This window comes from Xiphophorus maculatus, chromosome 9 (genome assembly GCF_002775205.1).
Source record: "Xiphophorus maculatus strain JP 163 A chromosome 9, X_maculatus-5.0-male, whole genome shotgun sequence".
Lineage (NCBI taxonomy): Eukaryota > Metazoa > Chordata > Actinopteri > Cyprinodontiformes > Poeciliidae > Xiphophorus > Xiphophorus maculatus.
Genome location: NC_036451.1, coordinates 16,950,235 through 16,967,359, shown reverse-complemented (window position 1 = coordinate 16,967,359; position 17,125 = coordinate 16,950,235). Strand labels below are relative to the sequence as shown.

The 17,125-nt window shown below is 39.0% G+C and overlaps 1 protein-coding gene across 1 annotated transcript in view; it reads left to right on the top strand.

Moving 5' to 3' along the window:
• Positions 1–16,227, top strand: part of cpamd8 (C3 and PZP like, alpha-2-macroglobulin domain containing 8) — a 45,392-nt gene extending 29,165 nt beyond the window's left edge. Inside the window, exons 29-44 of the mRNA XM_023340075.1 lie at positions 1,551–1,707; positions 2,874–2,948; positions 4,305–4,470; positions 4,833–4,919; positions 5,038–5,174; positions 5,835–5,990; positions 6,627–6,689; positions 7,348–7,610; positions 7,695–7,782; positions 9,881–9,955; positions 10,066–10,171; positions 10,334–10,444; positions 10,520–10,732; positions 12,554–12,625; positions 14,973–15,168; positions 15,285–16,227. Coding sequence (XP_023195843.1) covers positions 1,551–1,707; positions 2,874–2,948; positions 4,305–4,470; positions 4,833–4,919; positions 5,038–5,174; positions 5,835–5,990; positions 6,627–6,689; positions 7,348–7,610; positions 7,695–7,782; positions 9,881–9,955; positions 10,066–10,171; positions 10,334–10,444; positions 10,520–10,732; positions 12,554–12,625; positions 14,973–15,168; position 15,285 — 1,966 coding nt within the window. The 3' untranslated portion in view covers positions 15,286–16,227. The remainder of the gene's footprint in view (positions 1–1,550; positions 1,708–2,873; positions 2,949–4,304; positions 4,471–4,832; positions 4,920–5,037; positions 5,175–5,834; positions 5,991–6,626; positions 6,690–7,347; positions 7,611–7,694; positions 7,783–9,880; positions 9,956–10,065; positions 10,172–10,333; positions 10,445–10,519; positions 10,733–12,553; positions 12,626–14,972; positions 15,169–15,284) is intronic.
• The last annotated feature ends 898 nt before the right edge of the window (positions 16,228–17,125 follow it).

Below are 17,125 nucleotides of genomic sequence, written 5' to 3'. Positions count from 1 at the left end.
TAGTTGTGCCGTATTAGATTTGCACCATCATGTTTTGTGGGTATTTTTCTGCATGAAGGACTGCTGCATTTCACAAAGTAGATGAGATCAAGAGAGCATTACCATGTCAAAAAACACACACACATAAAGTTATGTACAATCTAAAAATTGGCTTTCAAGAAACATACTTTTGTCATAAATTATGTAAAGTCTCAAAAACAGTTGCTTTTTTAAAATAAAGCTTTTTTTATTTTTACAAGCTGGTTCTATCAGGCAATATGTGTTTATCAATAGATTCCTATATAAGGCTAGGTGGCTAAATACCCAGTCTACACACTTTACTACTTTGTCCTCTTATCTTTTTGATTGATAATGTTTTTCCATAAAGTAATCATCCGGAGAGAATCTGGACAGTTTTAAGTCCAAATCATAACATTCCTAGTAAAACCGCAGCCGGATTGGATTTATCATGAAGCCTCTTTTAAATACACTCAGAGTGGAGCTGGAGAGGAGCGATTTTTAAGTGGGAAGTTAGAAAACAGGGAAAGAGGAAGAAAATTACTAGGAGGATTCTCTAGCTTGGGGGTTGAGGATCGGAAGTCAGCTTCCCTTGTGCTTCCTTCCTTTCCAAAAGCACTTCACATTTACGCTCTCCAGAGCTTTTCCTTGAGGGTGAACATTTAAAGCCAGAACTGTGGCATCAGTTTTGTCTCAGGGGAGGAATAATCCAGCTTCCAGTCAGGAAAGATTTTATGTTTTTGGTTTATGAGTGTACGTACCATTCTTTTTTTTCCTACTTATTCCCCTGTTGCTGTTTTCTTGGACTATGATCTCACTTATGGGCCACATTAGGAAAGTAAAGTGTGAATGTTTGTGTTTTCCTTCCTTTCCATCTCATTTTTCTTTCTTTGCTTCGTAAACAACTTACCTCACCTATAGTTACCTAACTCTGGTCAGGGTTGCTGTAATGGAAGACTTGCTGTCACATCAGTTATTGGCCAAAGACAGCACTCACTACCAGGAGGTCTATTGTTTATGTATATTTATGAGCTCAGTCATGAACCCAGGACTGACCTGGCTGAACTCTATCGCTCCACAGAGTCTCCTCCGCTTCAGCCCACTGAAACCGTAGCTCACGAACCTTCATTCGCACTCCTAGGCCGTCCGGATTCACAAACCTTCATCCCTAGGATCTGTGCTTTCATAAGTTGAGGAATGCTTTTGGGGAATGTTTTACTCCCAACCAGAAACATGCTCGATTGGCTTGTGTGCAGTTTCACATTCTCAAGAGCACAGCTGTTGCATCCAGTTGCACTGATCAAACTGCCCATCTGCTTCCCTCCTCATTCCTTTCTTCTTTCCATTTCATCAAATCATCTATACATTCCTGTCCTCTGATGACAAATTGAAAGCGGGTGGCTCTTTGAAAAACACTTTTATGCTAGTTGTTGTCCTGTAAGGGGTGATGTGTATTTACAGATGTTTGTTTGAAAGTACTGTAAATGCTCATTAAGGATCTTAATTTTTCTTCCTCTTACCTGCTCTTTCATCTCCACTCACCTGTCCTCTAGGCTGACAGCGTTTGTTCTGAAGTCCTTTGCTCAGTCTCGGGGATTTATCTTCATTGACCCTGAAGAGCTCCAGGCAGCCAAGTCCTGGCTTATCAAACATCAGCGAGAAGATGGTTCCTTTCCTGCTATGGGACGCATCCTCAATAAAGACCTGCAGGTAGGTCTATGTTTGGATGGATGTAAGTTTAAAGCAGTTTGCCGTTTTTCTACCTGCCAATTTAAATTGAAATCAGTAACACAACAAAGAATATAGAAAGCTGGCTGCGGTTTTGTCATATTTAAGACTTAATTAACTTAATCAGGTAATCCCTGTTTCTTTCCAGTACTCCCCATCTGGGTTTGTTTGCTAGTGTTTCGTCAAATGGTGACTCATATGTAAGGAAATTGGATTCCACCCATGAAAAATGTATCTGTCAATGCCAAACAGCTCATTCTGATGTGTTGCTTATTGGACTGTATAGTTGATGTTTGAAGGTACATGGCAGATTGGGAATTTAACAACTTTTTCATTTTACATGCACTACTTCCTTGCCTGAGTAGTGCATGGAATAATTGCCTGGGACCTCAGCCTAATTCTGGATACCATAGACATCACACATTGCTGTGTGATGATATCCTCACCAACACAACCACACCGGCAGCCACTGGGTGTGTTGGTCATTCTGGCATGAACAGCACATTTTCTTTTCCTCCAAGTTTTGTGGATTGTCCCTAATAATCCCCACACTATGGAGGTGAGTGTTGTCATTCTGGAGGACTGAAATTGCCATAATGGCATGGATTTTTCTCAGACTAGAGCAGACGCTATTTGACCGATGCTCACAGGTACTGTTAATCAGGCGCCTGATTCTCATCACCTCAAGTAACAGAACCTCTAAGCAAGACTCCGCTGCAGAAAAAGCTTTTTGGCAGTTTTTAGTGGGTTCAAGTCTGCTATTCAACAAATGCAGTTTCTTTACAAATGTGGCATCGTTTAAAGAGAAATTACATGGCTTTCCAACAGTTATAAATGTTATTGCCAAGAAACATTGTTTCAAAAGAAATAATGTTCCTTTTGAAACAATATTGCATCCATCCACCTATCCATCCCCTCATTCATCACTGCTGTAATGTGCCAGTGATGTTAAAGATTGAATATGAATAACATGGTCATGCTATTGGTATGACCATGTTATACCAATAGCATGGTCTTTCAATGACTTTATTAATATACTTTCAATAACTTTATTAATATAACCTTTACAACATCTTTTTGGTACATAATTAAGGAGAGGATTTGCAGGGCATTTATAAGGTAATAACTTATGATGGGTTTTTTTGTAGGGAGGTATCCATGGCAAGATATCTCTAACTGCTTATGTGGTAGCAGCTCTGTTGGAGACGGGGATAACAACAGAGGTAAGTTCAAAAACATGTTTCTTTTATTTAACAGTCAGTCTTCAGAGGGAGTTTTCTGATGGAAAAATAGAGTTATATTTGACAGTTATAAACAAATCTAAAAACCAACGTTGATTCAAAATTTCCTGATGTGGAATTCGATTTATATTTTTTGTTGAATTTACTAAAGGAGGTTTTTATTATCATAAGAGTAAACACCCAGAGTTATTCCCGACCCACTTAAAGAAGCGAAGGAGGCCCATCCCACCGGGCCGGTTCGTGTATGGACGTATCACTGCATTCCCGAAAGTTGTGAAGATGGATGTGTTGGCAGTCGGCCCACTCAAATTTGTTATGCCCCAGCACTTTTAATGTACCTGCTTCAAAACATTCAGGCTGACATGCAGCGACAGTTTTAGCCTCACAAAACACACCTCTTTAGTACTTTTCTCACTCTTTCATCCACTCTTCAATGGACATGTAACCATCTTGAGTTTTTTTGAAAAACTTCTCTTCAGTAAAATCAGTCCTCAAAAGATAAATATCCAGGATGCAAATTCTTGAAACTCATTTTGTCTTTTCTTACCAGTTTTCTAAATAGTTGAATTTATTTGGAATTTCATCTCTTTGGCCCATTTCCATCTGTCTCTCCACCTTCTTGCTGCTGTCTATCTCCACAGGGATTCTTCTTAGTATTTGCCCTTTTAGAGTTGATAAAAAATGAAAAGGTATTCTTAACTTCAAAGCCATACCTTGACCTCCTTTCCAGTTTCCATTAATTAAAAGGCAACACTGCCATTTACAGCAAGATGACTTTAGAGGACTATAATCTAATGGATGAAAAGAAAGTAAACTAAACTTTCTAAGGACATAATGAGTGTTTATATAACAACTCCATTTGGGCAGAAGGAACCGTTGAGCCATTGTATGGCGGGCGGTCGGTTCAAAAGTAAACCGGAGGTTTTTGCATCTAAACTGAGGAGATAGTAGGTTCTTAATGTGCTAGTAAACACAAAATGGAGAATAAATTGTGAACTTTAGATGTGGACAGATTTGTTGGTCCCTCTTTTGTTAATCTAACTTGGAAGATTTCAGACAAATTTAGCATTTTATTTGAGTACATGTATCTAGTTGGTAAAATAAGAAGAAAATAATATGGACTATAACTTATAACAAAAAACAAAGGTCATTTATATATATATATATATTAGATTTATTCATTACCCCTTAACTATCTTAAGGACATCGGTGTCGTCATGACTAACTGACTAATACGTAAACGTTTTTGGGGTGACAATTAATGTGTTAATGTGATTATCAGACTTTAATCACTTTAATCAGTACTCTATGAGTTTCTGACCCTACTGTTGTGTACAGGTAGAGAAGGTGGCAGTGGCTAAAGCAAAGGACTTCTTGGAAAGCAACACGTATTCTGCTGACGACCCTTACACCACAGCTCTGTCTGCATACACCCTGTCTTTGCTTCGCAGCCCTTATGCTCCGTTGGCTTTGCGTCGCTTCAACCACATGGCCATCACTCAAGGTACTGCTACCTCTGTGATTCAGTTCAAGTTCCATACCATGAAAAAAACATATTTACAAAAGAAATAAGCAACAAAATAAGAAACAAAAACCTGAGTTCAAGCTGCAGTAATACTCCCACCAAGTGTGAGGATGAGTAATTAAAAGCATGTACAGAACTCCACAGAGATCTCATCTTATAAATGCAATTTCCATAATGTGACCTGAGGCTAGTGTAGATTAAACAATTAGTAAGTACAATTTCAGTGACAGAAACAATGTTTAGCGCTTATTAGGGCAACATTAAATTAAGAGATTGGTATTGATTGTTGGAAACTAGTCTATTTACTGTTTCCCTTCATTTCACTACATTTGTTGTCATAGATGGGCTCACTCACTGGAGTCTGACTGGCAGCACGGTGACAGACGAAGATACTTTCATGGGCTTCAGCGATGGTCTCTCTCAGTCAGGTACCTTTTGGAAAAATATCTGGGGACTGACGTGATTGGACTGTTCTAATTTTAGTTTTAATTCCTGCAAATAAAACAACCCTGAGAATTGTCTGTAAATGTAGCTGTTTGTTCCAAGTTGTGTCAGCAGAGGTGGAGATGACAGCCTATGGTCTTCTGACCTACACCGTCCTGGGTGATGTTGCTTCTGCCCTGCCTGTTGTCAAATGGCTCTCCCAGCAAAGGAATGCTTTGGGTGGTTTCTCCTCCACACAGGTAACTTTGTTCATTATTTTTTTTTATATTAGAATAGAAGCATCTTTTATTGTCCCACATTGGGGTAATTCAGGTTCGCCAGTAGCAAGTTAAAGGTACAATTAAAACATACATATTCAGACAAAGGTTATTTATACATATATATATATATATATATATATGGTTTGGAGATTTCATCCTGTAATGCAGTACATACAAAAAGTGTGTCTCTTGAATATTTGCCCCTCTTTTTTTGCAAAATATCTCAAGATCAGACTGATTGTGTCTGAACTTCAGGTTTCAAGACTGACTGCAGAGTTTCTGCTCTATGACACCAAGATAAAATGCAACTTTAGGGTGTTAGGGTGTACTTATTATACCTATTACAAGGTAAACATTTCTCTTACTCTAAGCTCCAATTGTACTGATCTGTATTTGGCATTATTCATTTAGGCATCAACTCTGACCAGCTATATTGTAGGGGAGTGTTGACAATAAATAAATGGGATGTTTCATTAAAAAAACACTTTTTGTTCGTTTTTAAGTTCTTTTTCTCTGATGTAAAGAAAAAAAATGTTTTGATAACCTGAAACACTAAAGTGTGACAACAAAAACAAGTAAGACTGTTTGACCAACACTGTAGTTGTTCTAAATGTATGTTGTGCTAACCGATCTCTTCAGGACACGTGTGTGGCCCTGCATGCCTTGTCGGAGTATGCCATCCTTTCATACATAGGAGGGGTCAACCTCACCATCTCTCTAGCCTCCACCAACCTTGACTTCCAGGAGGCCTTTGAGCTTAACCGGGACAACAAAAAACTCCTTCAAAGGGCCAAGGTGAATGTGGGTTAGAACAACTGCTCTGCGTGTTTAGTTGCCTGTTTTGCCGCTTCAAGGCTGCTCACTCTTCTTCCACACAAATGGAATGGAAACACCAGTTTGGCATGCTGATAATTAATACACTTTATCAAATTTATGTATTAGTTCCAGATGTCATAACCAAGATGGATGGGGCATTTCATTCAGTTAAGCTGCAATTTATATACACGGCTATCTAGTGATTAATGAACAGCTATTTATCACAGTCAAGCTACGATCTCTGTGTTCTGTTTTTACAAATCAAGCCTGGTGGATGTTTTGAAATGCATCTTGTTGGTTTCTTGATTAGGGATCTGTGCTTTACTGACATGTTTACTCACACATTAAACAAACTTGACAGTGATAGGTTTATCTCCCTTGACTACAACGCCTTTCAGGTGAGAATGCAAGCAGTTCCTTTGCCAGGCATGTTTTTTCTGCTATGATTAGGGGTGTCAACTTAATTAGGGGCAATTTAGGGCTGCTGGTAAGTAGCCAGGGAGCCACTAGCATCAGTGCAGCAGCCTACAGCATTCATTCACTTGATAAATGACTCAGTCACCTCTCCCTGCCCCCTCTGACTCTTTGTTTCTCCTGCTTTTTTTTTTCTTGTAGATACCCAGTATCCCCACAGGCCTTTTTGTCAGCGCCAAAGGTGAAGGCTGCTGTCTCATGCAGGTATTAGATGCACTCAAGCTTGTGTAAATGCCTGTTTGCCGTCTTGGAAAATTACCTAAATTGAAGCTCTAATGCTATGGCTCACATTGATCTGCCAAAAAGAGGTGTGTCAAATGCTGCTGCAGCAAGTTAATGAAAAAGAACAACTTTCACTCAATCCCCATTTTTTTGTGCATCTATTGCTGCCCGTTAGCCAAGCCACATCTGGGCCATAATTAAATGCAAGAGCTGGGCAATCAAATAGTCCCCACATGCACATGTTTGTAAGCAGACTGTCAAAATGATCATTTAGTATGTTTTCAAATTTCTAAACCATGCTTTTCAAAAGTATTCATATCTTATACCCCTAAGAGGACCGAGGTAATTCTGGAAGAGCTGCAGAATCTTATTTTTTAGGTTGACATGCAGGACAATTGTTAGTCATGCACTCCATGCTTTTTTGGGGATGGGGAGATTGGCAAAAAGAAACCCTGGGTTAAAAAAAGACATAAAATGTCCTGTTTGCCACAAGTTATTTGTGGGATATGGCAAACATGTGAAATAAAGTGCTCCAATCAGAGGAGACCAGATCTGAATAATTAAAAAAATATATTATATGTTTATAAAGATGTGGTTTGTCTGAAGTGTTTTCTGCTTCTTTATTTTGGTCTGCCTGTAGATTGACGTGTCTTATAACGTGCCTGACCCAGTAGCAAAGCCAGCTTTCCAACTCAATGTGGATCTGAAAGAGCCTTTACAGGAGCGACGCCTACAGCCCTCCTCCTCATCTTCTACTTCCAAGCACTCTGCGTCACGTTCCCGAAGCCGAGCTGACAACCGCTCTGAGCTCAGTCGGAAGCGTCGGGCTCCCATTGACGATGACGACCCGGCGGCCCACCAGGACAAACTGAGCTTCCACATCTCTTTAGAAGTTTGCGCTAGGTAGAGACTCATAGTGTTCCCGTGTACAGAGCTGATTGGGAAAAAAATGATTTTGTTCATTATTTTTCTAATTTTCTGGTCTAGGTGGCTCCATTCAGGCTCATCCAACATGGCAGTCATAGAAGTTCCCATGATTTCTGGTTTCAGAGCTGATGTTGAAAGCCTGGAAAGAGTATGGAATCACTCAGCCACACATGCACACCTTTCACTCACTGTCGCTGTTCCTCAGAGTAACAGAGCAATGATACAAGTTTTTCGCTTTATACTGTATAATAGGAACCATGTATTTTTATCCCACTGTCGTATCAACCTCAGAACAACAAGAAAGGTTATGTTACGATGCTGCTGGAGATAGTAAGACAGCGTTATTATCAGTGAAATGAGTTCTCTACTGACATGGACTGAAAGGCCAATGAGAAAAGAAATGGTCGATCCTCCAAAGGCAGTGAAAAGTAGGCAGATTTAAAAAAATAATAAAATAACATTTCAATGAAGTCACACCAACACTTTATAGACATACGGTGTAGCATACACACACATAGCGCGGCTGTAAATCATCTGGTCTTTTTACTCTAAAAAAGCAATACCAACCCAGCTGGAAGCAGTAACACATTAACAAACAATTAATCTGTTTTTCTTAGGCAAGGAATGAGTAACTTAAAGCATTATTAGACATTGGTTGCATTGGTATATTGAGGAATGTGTGTAGTTAGAAAGGTGGCAGCTAGTATGGAGTAGGTTTTGGGGCTGAATCCAGGTCAGCTCCCCAGTCACCCGTCAGAAGCATGTCCCTCATTACTGGGCTGTAATAGGGCCTCAGTCTGCAGGCTTCCATTACTACAGAGACACCTCTGTGGCTACCTGGAGCAATGTAAAACATGCACACATACACACACACAGCATGCTGTCAGTATGTCACTGGAGGCTGACCTGAGTGGTGGTGCCTAACAAGCTGAGTTTAAACCCCTGCTGGCCTCCCTTGGGTTTTACTGCTGACTGCCATTCACATTCCTCAAGTTTACAGTGGCAACCCTGGCTTCAGCTTGGCCTCATCTTATTTCATAGGTGCTGTGGACATAAATGATTAGTCCAGTAACTGCTTAGGGCTCCTGTCACCCCGACATAACGAGCTGTGATTAACAGCCCAGAGGACGCTGTGAATTTAGTGTTTGAGTTGCGGACGTTCACAACCGGTTTGCGTTGCTATATGAACAAACAATGCTTTTTTTTTAGAGTGTGTCTACATACGAGTGTCTCTGTGGCGCCAGCTCCAGGTGAGCACCTCATAAACCCCCCACTGTCCCAAGACTGCCACCTTTGACTGGGGGAACAAACTTATGGGATGTTTTTATTATTATTTTCACACAGATTCACAACAGTGTGCTCATTACTCTTTATATTTGCCAGTCATTTTCTGCGGAGAGCCCTTGCAGTCACCTTTCTATTTCCCACAAGGGCAGCTTGAGTTGAAGATCATGACTCAGACAAGTGGTAATAAAACATGTAGAGTCTCTAAATTGGCATGTAGACAATAGGAACTATTTAAAGCTTTGGTTATGGGTCTACAACATTTATTCACAGAAAATATATTTTCTTCTGTGTGAAAAGTAGCACTAGGCTGGGGTGATGTGGAGCTGTCCAGTTTGCTGTGGTGCTGATTGCTATTAATATCTATTAAGATGAATTTTATGCATTTTCATTTATCACAATTTGATTTCAAACTGCAGATATCTGCTTTTCAACTTCTTTGCAAATGTCCCTATTTATCTCTCTTGGACAATTTTCAACTTGCATGATTAGGAAATCAAGCAAAAATATGTATCAGTCGTAACAGTAATTTTGTGAATTTGAAACATTATGCAATGTAAATAGTTATTTTTAATTATATTTTGCCTGCTTGCTGAAAAGATTTATTGCTAAATATATACAACATTTTTCATGAGATGGTGAAAAAGGTATCACATTAAATAGATGTGCTCAAAATAAAGGTTGCATTTTTCTCTCTTTTTTGTTTAAGATTAAATTTGTCTGCAATGGAAGTTTACGTTTTTTTCCATATCTTTCTTATGGGTGCAATAAATGTGTTAACTTTTTGACTCGCTCTATCAAGTCTGTAGTTTAACTTTTTGCACATACGAACCTTATACCTGCCTGAGGTGATCCTGATAATTACATCTCAAATTACCTTCAGTGTACAAATAGTTTTGTGTCGATTTACAATAAAAAGATCCAAATTTTGACAGATAATTGTTTTCTGTATCTCTTTACAGCTGATGATGGATAAAAGAGTGGGGTTGAAGAGATATGAACTGAATGGCAGAAAGGTTTTGTTCTACTTTGATGAGGTATGTAGAAATAAAGGTATGGATTGAATGATTCTGAGGTGTGCAAAATTTCAGATCTGTAGTTTGTGCAACAGTGCTCATGTGTATGTATGTGCTACTTCTTGTCTTAGATTCCCAGTCAATGTATGACATGTGTGGCCTTCCAAGCTATCAGGGAATACATTGTGGGCAAGACAGCACCTGTTCCGGTCAAGATCTATGATTACTATGAACCAGGTATGCCTCTAAAAAAATTTTTTTGGTGCATTTCTGTAAAGTGTTAAAAACCAAAGGATCTAAATTTTTCCCTGTGTTGACTAAGGTTTCTTCTTTGCCAAGTTTTTAACTTTTCATGTTGCAAAGTAGCAAATATGGTGTTGCGTTGTGCTTGTCATGCAGCTTTTGAGGCCACCAGGTTCTACAACGTTAGCGAGAGCAGCCCACTTGCACGGGAGCTTTGTGATGGGCCCACCTGCAATGAGGTCGAGAGTTCAACAAATCAGTGGATAGGTGAGAAACACAACAAATGCATAATGATTTTCATGCACCTTAGTTGTTCCTCTGTCATCTAACCAATTTCTGTAGGTTTTGTACAGGGAAACCAGTGCAACAATGTATTATGCTGCCTGGAGCAGGAGCAGATTGAGCGCTGCACATGTTACAGGGACTGTGGCTACGACGGGGAGCCCGTTTGTGGGTCGGATGGGCATCTCTACCAGAACCAGTGTCAGATGGAGGTGTCTTCTTGTCGAAATGGGACTCGCATCAAACAGGTCCCCATGTCCCAGTGTTCACACAGTAAGTGCTCAAAATACTGCATGTGGACTTTCTAGTTGTTACTTTTTATACACAAATTATTACACATGAAACCTAAAACTAAAAAAGTAGCTCATCTTAAATTCCAACTAGTAAAATATATTTTAACCAATGAGAACATAATTAGAATTAAATGATATTTACTTGTTAGGCTATATGGTTCTTTAATTTTTACTGTTTTATCCTCCTTTATTTGGTACAGTGAAAGATGTTCATAAGTGAGAGCTTGAGGACCTAAATAAGCTACACTCACATAAATAAAAGATTTATGTGAACATTTATGATCAAATTTAAATTACCATACAACTAGAAGAAAAAGATAAATATACAGTCATATTCAATAAATAAAAAGATGCAATCTGACATGATTCATTGTCAGATCAAAGGTGCCTTTGATATCCTTAAAGATAAATACCCTTAAAGGTTGTTATGGTTGTTGTTATGTCAAACATACATTTCATTAAGCCCACATTCCTGCATTAAAATGGTGGTGGCAGCATCATGCTGTGGGTATGAATTTCTTCAGTAGAGACAGTGATGCTGCTTATATAAACTGAATATTCCTGTAGCTAAATCCAGGAAGATATTGGACAGAATTCTGACAAATCCTGCAAAAGACTTTAGAGATGAGTTAGGTATTCACCTTCGTCAAGACAACAAGCCTAAATATACACACAGATAAAATAAAATCATGTTTTATCTTATTGTTAATGGTACAGAAAAAAATCCTGTATTGAATCTAGTGGTGAATTGATGACTACAGCTATAAAATACATTTTTATAAAACAGTTGATTAGAATCTGTGAGTAAGAAATTGATGCTAAGAAGCACTGCTCATCCAATGTGACTGGGCTATTTATAAAAAATTAAAAATAGAGAAAAACATCATTAGATGTGCAGAGCGGGAATCAACTTACCTCAAAAGGCTTACAGCTGTTATTACAGAGAAAGATGGTTATATAAAATATTGGCTCAAAAATATTTATTCACACAGTTTTCAGATTTTAGTGGTTGCAGCGTAACAAAATATGAAAACGTTCAAGGAGCAGAAATACTTTATTTACTGGTCCATGTGCATATCTGGTCCATGTGAGACTGCTGCGTACACACTTTGCTTTGCAACTCAATTTCATTCTGTCAATATGTGCGTGCACCTGTAAATGTGTCTGAGCCTTGATCTGAGCTCAGGAAACAGCTGTTCAGGTGACGAGCTGATTACTGGACGAGTCCTCAGAGGAAAATAAAAACTTCTACCCATCTTCTACCCCCCTGCGCCCCAATCCTCACTCGCTCTCCGTCATATTACAGGGCTCTCTCCAAATGACAGAGTGCTTTTGTCCTTCCTCAGAAATCCTCGTCACATTCCTTTCCGACGCACAGCCCAACAACAAAGGAGCCTTCATGTTGCGGAGCAGATTGGGGAAAAGGCATAGACAAAACTTTGGTGGGAAAAGTCCTGAGCCTGTGCCAAGTGTTTCATGCTGTAAATGATCAAAAGGACTGACGCGCTCCCTGACCTTGTTTGTTTGTGTATGCTTCAATAGGGGCAGATTTGTTACACGGCTTCCTCATTTTGAGGAAAGAAAAGGAGGCTGTTATTGTTTAACTGTTCATGATTTGGCTCCTTCTATTTTTGGAGGGATACATTTTGACGAAAGTCTTTCTTAGGACTAAGCAAACCTCGCTGTTTATCAGTGAGGTGCTCCAGAGCTGAGGACAACACCAGCATTCCTTGTTTTAGGCAAAGTGGAAGCCACATTTATGTGAATGATCTAAAGTCTTTCTCTGTGTGTGTTTGTCAAGGAAAGTCCACTATAAACAACCAGCCAGTGGTGAACCAAGAAACTGAACAACCTTCAGTGCCTGTACACACAGGTAACCATACCACACCTTCCTCATACACCACATCCACATTTGTCTCCTGATTCTTCACATTCACGTCTGGAAGAATCAGCAGCTGTGTTTACTAAAAGAGGCCGTTATTCTGCTTGTGCAAACTTTCTTTATCAATCAGAGGCAGCTTGTCATGTCAGATTAATGTCATTTTGTTAACATTTACAACATATTTCCACACATTCTTAATATGCAAAACACAAAGGTGTTTACTATATGCATAAACACCTTTGTGTTTATAATGCAGTTTGCCAAACAAGCCATGGTAAATATGTGGAAAATGTGCTGTCGTCAGATGTAACCAAAATTTAGCTTTTCCCATAATACAGAACAGTAACTGTGTATTTTACATTAAACACACCATCAACACAGTAAAACATGGTGAAAGCAGCTCGTGCTGTGAGGATACTTTTTATCAGGAGAGATGGAGAAGCTGGTGAGAGTTAATGGAAAGAAGGGTGAAGCAAATCACAGAACAAAACTGAACCAAAACTTGTATGAAGTTGCAAAAGACTTGGATTTGGGCCAGGGGGCTTACCTTCCATGCACGCAAAGAAAAAAAAATACTTTGAGTAAAGTATAGTCACATGTTATAATGGCACAAATAAATCCAGACCTAAATCCAGTTGAGAATCTGTGGCAAGATGTTTATTTCTTCACAGAGGCTCTCCATTCAGTCTGACAGGTGTATTTTGCAAAGAAGATTGAACAAGAATCTCAGTCATTCATTTTTGAAATCATACATCATTTTTCTTCCACTTGCCAAATATTCTCTACTTTGTGTTGGTCTGTCAAGTGAAATACCAATAAATTAAGTTTATGGTTGTTGGGTGACAAAGCATAAAAAAAGTCAAAAGAGAAGCAAGCAGGAGTAAACAAGAGAACAAGGAGCAGACACAAAGGAAAAGGGGTGAGGAGATTAGGGTTAAACTGATTCGTAGGTGTGTGGCGGCACATTCCCCTGCCACCACCTCACGTCTACAATCAGTATGATAAATGGGAGGATAAGTTTCACACACCGGGGTTGCTTGTTGCTGTCAGGAAGCTTACCTTTTCTCCTGATAAGCAACCAGAGAATTGCTGAAAAGATGTTTCACTGTGTGGATGTAGGATGTAATTGTATTACCTTTTGGCAATGACAGCATGAAAACACATTACTGAAAGTGTCAAGTTCTAACACCTTAATGTTGTGTGTGTGGGGGGTTGGGGGGCGTGAAGGGGTGTTCATTTTTTTGGGGCACATAACATTAAGTCCTATCTACAGTTTCTTAGCGGTATCCAGGTGTGCATTTGTGCATGCATGTTTGATGTCGTGTGACCTGCTCTGACTTGTTTCTCAGCCTCTAACTCCCAGTAGCTGCTCCTCACAAAGCTTCTCTCAGTCAAAGGTCTCCCTCAGTACAAAAGCGAAATGCTCAACACAAGAATGCAGTGCACAAATGCAGGTATATGCCTGTTGCTTGCAATCAAAAGCAAATATGCAAAATGCTAATTATTATATCTCATGTATTTTGCAGTCTCTTGAGCCACACTGACACAAACATTCAGCTATAGTGATACTTTAGATTTATTATTATATAAACTGTAAAATCACTGTCACTGTAAACCATTAAACTTCAGTCTTCTGTGGTAACAAGAAAGCAAAAGGTAAAGATGAGTTCGGCCAAGAAAAGGAGACGCACCGAAGGAAGCTGAAGCTCTGGAATTACTTTCCGTGTGCAGACTTGTCTTATTAATGAACCTGCTGCAGCGGTCAACATACAGTCAAATACAGACTTGAAGGCTTTATTTGATCTATGGTATTTCTTTTATCATTTGTTTTGGGTTCTACATGTGCAAGTCCTTAAATGTGGTGTTTTGTGCAAAATGTTCCATCTGAGTCACTTTAAAGTGAAACTCTAATACCTCTAGTCACATAAAACATTAAAGAAAAATAGACTTAGTCACATGCTGTCTCAAACAACTTATGAAAGGGGGTCCCCTCCTGGTCAACATTTGGTACTCCATCTTAGGAAGTCCTTGTATACAATATCCTAAATATGAACCTTTATAATCAAGGCTGTCTCATAATTCCCTGCCCTTTGCACAAACAGCAGTCTTAAATTAGTCTCCATCTCTGGAGAAATGATTCTGCAGCTAAACCAAGCTCAACTGGACACAGCGACTCTGGGCACAGAATCATAAACACTACTCTAGAATGCTACTAAGACGGTAATTTATTGCTCAACAACTTAATTTCTCCTTTACACAGTGGATATTGTGATCAATCATTGGCCATAGTTGTCTATCATCAGCTTTTATTTAACTGAATGTGTGTCTGTCCCTCTAGGTGAAGAGGAACAAGGCTCCATGCCAGAGGTGTCCTACTACTCCTACGAATATGACTCTGATCCTTTCCTTGCTGATGGAGAGGGAGGGGACCATTTTGACATACCAGAAGGTGGGGGAGGTGTGCAGCATAAAGTGCCCCTACAAGCAAATACCCAGCTACCCACAATGGACACAAAGAGCACCCCTGAGCGATGGTATGTGTGTCTCTGAATTTGATATTCCTCTGGTTGTTCTGACTGGAACTACCTGCATGATTTTTGAGGTACTCTTGTAACAAAGTCGTCTCTCCTCTTTTCTTTGTCGTCCACAGAAATACACAGACCGAAGCCATACGCCCACCTTAAAATTGTACCATATTTGTGAATATGCTTGTGAATGGAAAGAAAATGGAGACTATGCAGACTGGCTTGGACAGAAAGTTGGTGTGGTCTGGGAACTGAGTTTATGTTTTTAGTTGAATGGAGTCAGAGTGGATGCTTTCATCATGTATGTCTGTTTTTGTGTGAATGAGAATGATTTAAAACTAGAATCCTCCGGACCTTTTTACTCATCAATAGTCAACGTAGAATCTTTATCCAGTGTCCTGCGTTTATAATCACTAGTTTGTAATTACACTCAATGTTAAGCAATATGTTTTATTATATTTTCTATCTGTGGTATTTATTTGTAGTTAGAACTCCTCATTTCTATTTTAAAGTCATTACCTGCCCACACAGACTACTTTTTTTCCCATTGTGGTTCTTGATGTGCTTATTTAAACACTTTTTTGGCTTTAACACCGAATAACTGAAAGGTCTGATTAAAATTATTGTGCTGGTATGCTGCTGGAGAAACACATATGCTAACCATATGCTTTACAGAAACATAAGCTGATGTACTTTTTCATTGTAAGATGCTATCTTCATTTTTTATTTGTTGCACAGCTTTGAAGAGACAGGAAACATAAACAGGGAGAGCGACATGGGATAGGTCTTGTCAAACTACAGACTTTGATGTTACTGGAACTTTTGAACGCCGCTGCATTTGGACACTGCATTTGTCTCTGAAACTACTCAACCACCATCTCTCACCATTCACCTTACATGCCAGGAAAGCTGATTGTACAGATCATAAGCTATTTTGTTGTCGATCAACTAAAGGATGTTGAGGAAACTGATTGATGTAAATGTACCAAATTTGACCAAATGTAATCCTGATTCATATCAAATACTGTTTTTGAAACAAATAAGAATAAAATTTATACACAAACCAGGCTTTTGTTTCCAGGATTGAATTTATGGTGGGTTTTCTTTAATCCATATACAGTGCAATTGTATATAGGTCAAAAATAAACATCAGCAATTTGTTCCTTAGCTTCCGGGGGTATTTTTGGTTGGATATTTGACCAATTGTTTTATCAGAACTGTTAGAGTGGATTTAAATTAGTTGGTGTCTATGCATGTGCTTGGCTTTAAAGCACAGTCAAGAATGGAGCAAGTTTAGGAGGTTAATGTTAATTTGCTCTATTTCCTCCTAAAACAGTTTTGATTGAGTTGAAGAATAGCGAGATAGTTGTTTGTCTTTATTATTCCAACACTGGCTGTAAAATAGTCCCTCAGTATGATGCCGCCATGCTTGACATTTGTACAGTGACCTTTGGCCTGAAAGTCTCACCTTGTCTGTTCCAAAGGTTTTGCTATTGGCAACAATTGTCTGAATACAAAACCTTTCTTGCTTTTAATTTCTTGAGAAGATTACCTAGAAATATCAGTCTTCTCTTGGGATGTAGCTTTCTTTCCTGACCTGCACCGACTCAAAGTTTATGTAAAACTTTCATGATTATGTACAATGACACTGGCGTCTCAGCAACTAGAATTAGGTCTGACTACTGTGGGACCTTATATAGAAAGATGTGTGCCAAATTAAGTCCAGTCAACTGAATTTACCAGGTGGACTTCATTTAAGTTGTAGAATCACCTGAAGGATGTGGAACAGATTTTTTTTTTTTTTTTTTTTTAGCTGCGTAGCTAAGGCTGCGAATTGTTTAAATGTGATTTCTTAGTTTTTTTAGTTTTAATGAATAGGCAAAAAACTAAAAATAAAAACATTTTACAATGTTATAATGGGTTAGTTGTATGTAGAACAAGGGTCAGCAACCTTTACAATCGAAAG